The sequence below is a fragment of the Galeopterus variegatus genome, unplaced genomic scaffold (genome assembly GCF_000696425.1).
Source record: "Galeopterus variegatus unplaced genomic scaffold, G_variegatus-3.0.2 Scaffold81, whole genome shotgun sequence".
In the NCBI taxonomy this organism is placed as follows: domain Eukaryota; kingdom Metazoa; phylum Chordata; class Mammalia; order Dermoptera; family Cynocephalidae; genus Galeopterus; species Galeopterus variegatus.
Window position 1 is genome coordinate 968395 of NW_007726192.1, and position 9612 is coordinate 978006.

At 50.2% G+C, this 9612-nt stretch overlaps 1 protein-coding gene across 1 annotated transcript in view; it reads left to right on the top strand.

Annotated features, from left to right (window-relative positions):
* EGFLAM (EGF-like, fibronectin type III and laminin G domains) overlaps positions 1-4582 on the top strand; it is a 55915-nt gene extending 51333 nt beyond the window's left edge. The window contains exons 17-18 of the mRNA XM_008579802.1: positions 2500-2603; positions 3399-4582. Coding sequence (XP_008578024.1) covers positions 2500-2603; positions 3399-3553 — 259 coding nt within the window. The 3' untranslated portion in view covers positions 3554-4582. The remainder of the gene's footprint in view (positions 1-2499; positions 2604-3398) is intronic.
* The last annotated feature ends 5030 nt before the right edge of the window (positions 4583-9612 follow it).

A 9612-nucleotide genomic window follows, 5' to 3' on the forward strand; every position in this document is an offset into this window, starting at 1 on the left:
TTTTTTTTTAAAGATGACCGGTAAGGGGATCTCAATGCTTGGCTTAGTGTTGTCAGCATGATGCTCAGCCAGTGAGCGAACCGGCCATCCCTATATGGGATCCGATCCTGTGGCCTTGGTGTTGTCAGCACTGCACTCTCCCGAGTGAGCCACGGGCCGGCCTCTCTACCAGTTTTTATAGAGCAAGATACGTATCAGGCCCCATGCTCTGCTTTGCATGCATAATATCTGATCTCCACAGTAGCTTTGGAAGATGGACATAGTTATTCCCATTTCAGAGGAGGATATTGAAGCTCCACAAATTCACTTGTTCATTCATCTACTATTATGAGCCATCTGCCACTCCAGACACGTGAGATACATCATTGAATAAAACTAACATCCTTGTCTTGTTGGGCTTACAACAGACAATAAGTAATAAACAGGAGGAAGAAGTACATTTTGTACTATTTTAGGAGGTATCACCACATTTTAAAAAATCTATGATGCCATTGATTATAAGACATCTTCATTTCAGCAATATAAAAAATGAAAAATTCTAGGGCCGGCCCGTGGCTCACTCGGGAGAGTGCAGTGCTGACAACACCAAGGCCACAGGATCGGATCCCATATAGGGATGGCCGGTTCGCTCACTGGCTGAGCATCATGCTGACAACACTAAGCCAAGCATTGAGATCCCCTTACCGGTCATCTTTAAAAAAAAAGAAAAGAAAAATTCTTAGAATCGATGGAGTAGAGTAAGTAAAAAAAATGAAACATTTTAGAGTAATAATAAAGAACAAAAGAGCAGGCAGCAAAGCAAGCTGTTGCCTGTCACGGCATTCAGGTATGAGATTTTTTTTTTTAAAAGATGACTGGTAAGGGGATCTTAACCCTTGACTTGGTGTTGTCAGCACCACGTTCTCCCCAGTGAACTAACCGGGCATTGCTATATGGGATCCGAACCCGTGGCCTTGCTGTTATCAGCACCACACTCTCCCAAGTGAGCCACGGGCCGGCCCCTCAGGTATGAGATTCTAAGAAAGCATTTCCAATATGGTGGGGGACAGTGCATGGTCCCAAGGGTGAGGACAGAACAGGAGAAAGTTCTCTGAAGCTCAGCGCTAGAAGCGTTGCTGCCCAGAAGTGAGGCCGGGGCTGCTCCCCTCCCGGTGCTGCAGAAGCAGGCGTGTTTGCCTGAGCAATGTTCACGGGGCTGGGTGGGTTTGGAAAGCAGCTTAGGAAATAGTGAAGCCCTTGCTGCAGATGAACACCTCCCCTCACCTGTCTTCACATCAGTTCTGGACTCTGTGGGTCCTTTAGAAACTCCTAAGCCATTTTTCTCCTTCCCGTAGATTGATCCTCTACCTAGGAAAACTGTGTTGCTGGCTTCCCATTGTACTTAGAGTAACATCCAAGCTTACCATGCGTCATCATGTCACCATCACGTTCACCGACTCTTAGCTTCACCTTAAAGTTCCTCCCTGCGGGCTGGCCCGTGGCTCACTCGGGAGAGTGTGGTGCTGATAACACCAAAGCCACAGGTTCGGATCCCATATAGGGTTGGCTGGTTAGCTCATTTGGGAGAGCGTGGTGCTGACAACACCAAGTCAAGGGTTAAGATCCCCTTACCGGTCATCTTTTAACAACAACAACAACAAAAGCTCCTCCCTGGCTCCTTCTCACCTTCAGGATCATTCCAAACTCCTTGCCATGCCCTTCGCCGTCTGCTCCGGCTCCATCCTTTGCCATTCTGCAGCGACCTCTCTGTGCTCGGCCTGCACCGGGCCTCAGCCTTTCTCTTTAATTAAAAAAATTTCTTTCTTTCTTTATTTACTTCCTTTCTCAGCTTTTCTCTCTACCATTGCTGCTCCCCGGCTTGCATCAGCCTTCCCCAGCCCCAGAACTCAGACGGACCCCTCCTCGGGCTCTCCCGCACCGACTCTCCCACAGTGGCCCCTGCCTAGACCCGGGCAGAGGCTCCTGCTACCCGACCACAGCCCCCTCGCCTTCCTCCACCACAGCAGGGCCGCACCGTGTGTCCTTCGCCATTTGATTTTCTATCTTCCTCGATAGACCATAAACCCCTGAGGACCTGGAATTTGTTTTTTTTGGTTTTAGTTTTTGCAGCCCCATTTTTTTTTTAGCACAGTACCTGGCACATAGTAGATGCTTTAATATATATATATGTATATATATATATATTTTTTTTCTTTTTGTCTTTTTTCGTGACCGGCAACGGATCGCAACCCTCAGTGTCACGCCCGTACCGGACCGGGACTGGCAACGGGATTGCAACCCTCGGTGTTGCTCCCGCACCTCGCTCAGCCAGTGAGCGGCCGGTCTGTATGTGGGATCTGAACCCTCGGCGGGAGCGCCGCCGCACTCCCAAGCGGTGCACTGTAGCAGTGTGCCACCGGGCCGGCCCCAATATATTTTTATTAAAATGACATGAATGATTGAATGAGCTACAAAAATGGTGGTGTTTTGTTTTCGGTTGTGTTTTGTTTCGTTTTACAGGGATGGTCAGTCAGGGAAGATAACTGTCGATGACTACGGAGCCAGAACGGGCAGGTCCCCCGGCATGATGCGGCAGCTGAATATCAATGGGGCTCTGTATGTAGGTAAGTGACCTTTGACCAAATCTAAATTAGGCCATTGCTTTTTTTGGTTAATCCTGCATTTGTAACGCAGGACTGCCCACTTCACTGGATCAGTCAAATACCTGGAAATCAGGAAGCACTCCAGATATTCCGTTCTTCCTTTTGCTGAACTTCTGACTCACGGCTGAGGGGTAGGAAGGGACTCAGTCGCTTTTGTACTTTGGACCAACCCATCAGGAAAACCATGCTTTTCTTGTTTATAGAACAGGAACCTGCTAAATATAGCTCCATGAATTCTAAGGAAGGAGGATCTGTCTTTCTGGCCCCTCTCAGAATAGAATGAGTAGTATTTCTGTAAATCCACTAGGGCAGACACAAAAAAATGAGAACATACCTTTATCCATATATTTTCTGCAAGTGAACTTACTGGAAGCATTTAACATAAGTGTATTTCTTCTGGTTTACAATGACATCATCTCTTAACTATGTACTACATTTTGTTGACGTCTTGTACAGCATTTCAAAATTCACTAGATGCTGTTTGGTTTCAAGTTGGTCAATTGAGCCACAAATCACACATGAGGTTTGTGATTTATAGCCTTTGGTGATATATCAAATTGATCTAAGTCAACCTATTCCTTCAAGGATAATTATAAAATAGATGTGTTGTCCTGAGCAGTCAAGCCCACAGTCCTTACTGTCCTGTCAGCCAAGGGACACCTTGGCCAGTAGACACTCAAATACCTCAAAGAGAACCCCGGCCTCCCACGGCTGACCGTCCCCTTGGCTCACCCCCTCCCTCTTGCCTCCTGGCAGGTGGCATGAAGGAAATTGCTCTGCACACTAACAGACAATACATGAGAGGCCTCGTGGGCTGCATCTCACATTTCACTCTGTCCACCGATTACCACATTTCCCTCGTGGAAGATGCTGTGGATGGGAAAAACATCAATACTTGTGGAGCCAAGTAACACCAGCTGGCCTTGCCCAAGGGACAGAGCCTTCTAGCCTGAGAATCCTGGGGGCCCTGAGACCCTGCCTGATGCTGTACACAGAGGCCTGGGGACCAGGTGTGTTTCCTCTCATCAAGGAGAAGTGCACCCAGATGAGAAACTGAGAACCAAGACAGGAGTCCCCAGATAGCTGTTCCTGCTGACACTCTGTGGGCCAAACCCAACGGAATACTCTGTGTAGGAAGCATCGGACTTTGTGCATCCACTGAATGTGTAGTGGCTGCCAGAGATCGCTCATCAATGCAAGTTCCAGAGCCTGTCTGCTGTAGCTCAATGACTGTGTTGTGATTCATAGTGCATTAAAAAGCGAACATGAGGGAGACCCACAGAGCAGTATTAAAATACTTCTCTCCTTCCCTGACTCATGGTACTCTTACTGACAGCAGAATGACTGTGTGACCTTGAACTTCAAGTTTCCCACCTTTGCTCATGGATTGTTCGGATTAACTCCTTCCACTCCTCACTGTCTGGCTCAACATGCTCTGACTATTCCATGAAAATAAAGATGGGGGAGACTAAACCTAGACTCATAATCATAATATGGCCACCCCCCAATATTTACCTATAAGGGGAAATTCCTACTTTTTATAATGCAGATCTAAGAGAATGGGCCCCATGATTTTGTAGCTGTACTTTTGTATGTGTATATTTTTATAGCTGTCGACTGTCCACACAATATACTTTTGGAAGTTTGGGTGGACGACTCTGAATTCTTGCACACTTTCCTTAAAGTTTTCTCCCAATGCAGACTTGTCTGGGCCCTCTGTGGTGTCAGTGGAGTGGGATAGGTAACTTGGGTGGGCAACTTGGGGAGCTGGCCATTCTCTTGTGGTAAATGTTGATGGCTCAAGGGGATGGATATAAAACTTTCTAAAATAAGCAGATTAGAATGAAGATGTGTTACTGAGATGGGTTGCTGTCAAATTTGCTTTATGAGAGGGGAAATATCTGTAGTAAACATGAATAAAGAGGATGAAGAAGGCTCGAGCTCATTTGTTCACTCACTCATTCATTCATTCATTCATGGAAGGGTTATTGATTTTGCAGAGGCTGTGTGTCCATAGACACTAACATAACCAGTGCCTCTAAGGTGCTGCAGGGGGTGGGGTGGAGGGACTGCCTCCATGGTCTGAGCATCGGGGCAAGAACCAGAGAAATAGGGCTTGTTCCTTCCCTACCCTTGGCTGGGCCCCTTTGCTGTTCACGCAAGTGACCCTGGCGACAGGTGGCTCACTGGCAGATCCCCATGACAGGACTTGCTAAGGGAAAGGTGAGATGAATGCTGCCCCAAAGAGAGGGAAATATGATCCAAGTCACGCAAGAGCCTATAATTAGTCCCAGTTATGACACTGCTCTTGTTTGTGCAGCATTCATTCAGCAAAGACTTTGAGCTTTGTGCAAACCCAGTTTTAAGCACATTAAAAATTCTAAAAGATGAATAAATAAACTAGAGAGGATCACCTTGTGCCTCAGCCTTCTGCCTCCCTTCTTTGGGAAACTTGATGACCAGGATCCTTCTTACCAGAAGAATAATGGTAATAATTGCAACAACAACAGTAATTCATCCTCCCCTACACACCTCACTCTGCGAGTGCAATTTGCACCTCCTGGCCACCCTTACTTCAACACCTTTTGCTTGGAGACTGCTGGAGCCAGCTTCCCAAGCTATAAGGGAACTGCTTTTACAGCACATTGTGAATGGATTGCCTCCAGCCAAAAAAAATCATATTAGCAAAATATCCCGCTGAGTTGAAGCCAGAAGAGTTGTCCTGCAGATGAGTTGTTGCTCCATGCAAGTATTATTCAGAGAAAAATGTACTGACACAGGGATGAGAGCCTGGGAGTATGTGTAGAAGGTAAAAAATATTTAGAACCACCTCCCTGCTAGGTGGGAAGCAGATCTCCACCGGCTAAGGGGACGGAGTGACACGGTGATGGATTCAGGCCAGAAAGGATTCTACAGGTGAGAGGGTGGCAGAGTAGAGGGACCCAAGAGGGGCTGATGACAGAGCATGATGAGGTGGGGGCTCAAGGCTGGAGCACAGAGTAAGAGTATGTCCCAAGCTCGGAGCAGGGCTCTTTCACCCTCTCGGTGGACAAAAACCAGAAGTGGGATGAGTTTATAGCAGAGGTGGTGGTGAGGATAAAAACTTTACCCTAAAGCTGCGGGGTTAGATCTGGGTTCTGATGGGCAGGGGAGCTGGGAAGAGCTCAGGCTGGGCTTGTGGTGTCCCAGTGTTCTCTCTAGGTGTATCTGCTATCTCTTGCCACAGTGACGCTACGTTACAACCACAAAACCTCAGTGGCGTGCTGCAGTAAGTGCCTCTGGCTTACATGCCTGGAGTGGTCAGCCTGGCCGCTCTGCTGCTCTTGGCTGGGCCTGACCGGGCAATGCTGGTCTCAGTTGGACTTGCTGACACGTGTAGGGGTTGGATGGCTTCAGCGGGGATGGTGAGGTGAATTGGGTTGGCTCCATATGTATGTCCCTCCTCCTCCTGGGATCAATGGGCCAGTGTGAGCATGCCCTTGTCATGATAATGGATGAGGGATAGGTTTGGAACTGCCACATGGCACTTCAGCCACATGCAATCTATAGTTAAAGCCTATAGATTCAAGAGATGAAGAAATAGACTCCCCCTCCAGTGGACATGGACTCCTCTCCATAGTAGAGGAAGTACTAAGTCATCTGGCAAAGGGCATAGTTATAGGGAGGGATGAAAAATCAAGGCCATTAATGCAATCAAGCCACCACAACAAGTCACATGTTGTTGAAAGAAGTGGTGCAATAGGAGTGAGGTGGCCCCATGACAATAGTTCTGCAGGAAGCCATGGGGCTGGGGCTGTGACCTTCTCAGAGACTGGCCAGGCCAGGCCCATTGGGAGCAGCACCCACCCCTCCACCAGCCCCCTCTCCCATGTCCCCTTGTCCCCCCTTCCACCTGTTGCCTGACACCTGGCAGCAGTCTTGTTCAGAGAAGGAGGTACCAGTGGGAAATGGGATCTGGATCTGACACTGGGGGAGCTGCTGTGGGGAGGGACATGTTGGAGAAGGCTGGAGAGAGGTTTGGGGAGTAGCCAGGGAGCTGGGAGGTTAAGGCAATCCCCATCCTGTGGAGGAAGGATATAGTGAGGCATGGGTTCCTGAAAAGTTTCTGTCCCACAATTAGGATCTGAGAAAATTCCCCAGAACTTCCCACATGTTCTAAGCAAGGGTGACTGGGTGTGGGTGAGAATATTTTTGCTTTTCCTATTACAACTGGCTTTCACAACCCCACGTATTTCCTCCAGGCCCAACCGTGGGGTTTCTCTCAGGAAGGTCTGCAGGGTCGTCTTTGTCCCCACGCTGCCGCAGGAGCCCGTGAGGCAGCCATCTGCACCGGCGCTCCCGCTCCCTGACCGCCTCTGGTTTCCTGACCCGCAGCTCCCCGCACACCCGCACACTGAGCCGGCAACCCTGACCGGCACTTTCCTTCCCATTTCCCTCCGCTCCTTCCCCCTCCACCGCCTCCGCTCTTCTCCCCTTGCAGGGAGCTGCCTCCTCCCTGAGTGGGAGGACAGATCTCGGAAATGTGCCTGCAGCTGGCAGGCCCAGTGCTTTCCACTTGGAGGAAATACTGCATTTTTCACCTTTAACCCAGAAAAATATGGTTCTCAGAAAGCTTGTTTTTAGCACTGCGAGTTCCCAAAGGAAGAATAGGGAGTAGGAGGGGCCCCCAGCCAACCCCCACCCCAGAAGGCTGTTCTTCCAGGGAGGGAATTGCCAAGGGGCAGCCTGCAGAGGCCCAGCTGTTGGGGAAAATAAAGGCAGAGAATTCCAGCTCCAAGTGGAAAGACAGTCCTTCAGGAAAGGGGTCTGGACAAAGCGTGAGCTGCTTCCATCCCCTTCCCAGCCTCTTCCAGCTCCTGCCCAGCTCAGGAATGCACAGCAGCTGCCCTTGAAGATGGAGGTCAGGGTATGGGCGCCCCTGTGACTGCCCAGACCCTTAGCTGAGAAGGGTGGAAGGTTCGCTCATCCAAGGTGGGAAAGAAGTTCTCCAGGACTTTCACCTTGAAGGAGCCCAGAGGGCAGAGAGCTGCCAGCTTGAAATCAAAATCAGAATCCAAGATAGGGCTCTGCACTGCTTCGGCCCAGGCCCACTCCCACAGTTACTTCTCAGCCTGGAGGACGGGCAGCTGCCTCCGAGCCGGGCAGTCGTACAGCACCACTGAACAAAGAAGGGAAATGCAAGTGAGAGGCCCTAATGTGCCAGGTCTGAAGGGCCTGGGGGGGCTTCGTGGAAGCAACAGGCTGTTGTTAAAAAGCTCCAGACTATAGGTGGCTACATCGAGGCTGGCACAATGACTAATCTGATTCAACAGCATGAACTGGCTTCTCAGACAGGCCCTGTGAGTAACTGTACTTGAACCTCACGTTCAAATAAATGTTCACAGATTTGATCTTAATAACAGTCGTCCACCTACGATGGCCAGAGCAGATGAGCTTGGGAAGACAGAAGCTGGCCAGAAAGACTGGGTGACTTGCCCATGGTCCCACCATGAGGACGCAGCCACGATACTGTGCTGTGGAACTTTTCTACCCCTTAGCCTGACCTTCAGTCAGGTGTGGCCTACCCAAGGGCACCAGGATTAGTAAGCAGCATTCTGGGGCCTCCTCAGGTTAGCTGTCCTTGGCACTATAGTTCATGTGGGTGAAGGGGATTTGGGCAAAGTCCAGTTTCTAAGGGTCTGCTCACCAGTCTCTCATCACAGCTCTGACAAGCAAGCCTTCTTCCAAAGCTCTTCTATTTATTGCAAGGACTCTCTGGGCTGAGCAAATCTGAAAGCGGAAGCCAGAACCAGTGCTATTCCACCCGAGTGGGATTCAGGCCTCTCTACAGGCAATTAGGCCTGCTTAAACTCTTCTCCCTCCTCTCCTTGGCCTTCAGCTCCACAAACAGCCTCCATAACTCAGGGGAGCTGTTGCAGACTATTTCTGAGCAGCAGCGTGCCCCCCTGGGCCCCCACCTGGCCCCGGCCAAGCTGCGGGCTGCAAGAGCAGGGCAGGCCCCAGGGAAACCCTCCCTGCCCCTCCTCCTCTTCCTGCCGGGCCTTCACTAACACATCTTTGTCCTAGAAAGTGCGTGGCTCCCAGGAGCACTTGCCCTTTCCTGGAAAGATGTGAGAGGAACATTATGTCTCAGCATTTGGGAGGAGATCTCTGCTTTTCTATCCGTCTATCTTGTCTCTCTGTTTTATTCAAGATCCAAATGGTGTGCAGAGGCACAGAAATGTCCCAACATGTGGTATGGCCTCCCGCAACATCCCAGTTACCTACCTGCAAGCCAGGGCCCAGCCAGGGGCTGTGGCCTCGGGACAGCCTGATACTCAGGGGCTGCAGCTCTGACTTGGCTACAAGAGGACGTGGATTGGAATGTCTCTGAGAAGGAAGGCCAGGGAGGCTCAAGGAATTTGCCGTTTATACTCATTTAACAACACAAGTAACAGGCACCAGGCCAAGGGATTAGCTAAGGAAAGCCCTGTTAGGAAATTGGCCGAAGGAAAGCGGAGGCAGAGAAAATGGACTGTCAGACGGAGAGAGCTGTGGGAGGAGATGCCTGCAGGGTCACAAGGCCGCCTCATGGTGACCTCCGGCGCTGGTGGCAGACATTCCATGTTCTCATTGAACTTGGGGTTCAAGGGCAACTGTGAGAGGTTGGGTAGGGGAGTGGGGGCACTAGCAAATAGAGTGGAAAGCAGAAAACATGCCCACTGGTTGTCCAGGCTATTTTCACACAACCTAAGAAATGAAAGAAGCCTGGATGATCGTCTGCTCCAGCCCCTCGTCAGGGGAGGTAAAATGATTTGCCCAGGCTTGGGGGCCTTATTTGCTGAAACATGACTGTCTCTGGCCTGGGAGCCTACCCTTAGAGCTTGTTCGGAGGCTGTGGGGCTGTTGGGATGAAGGGTGGGGGAGTGAAATGACTTGCTGGGCCCTCACAATCACTGCTGTAGCTGCCCCCTCTGCAGACCCTCACCCA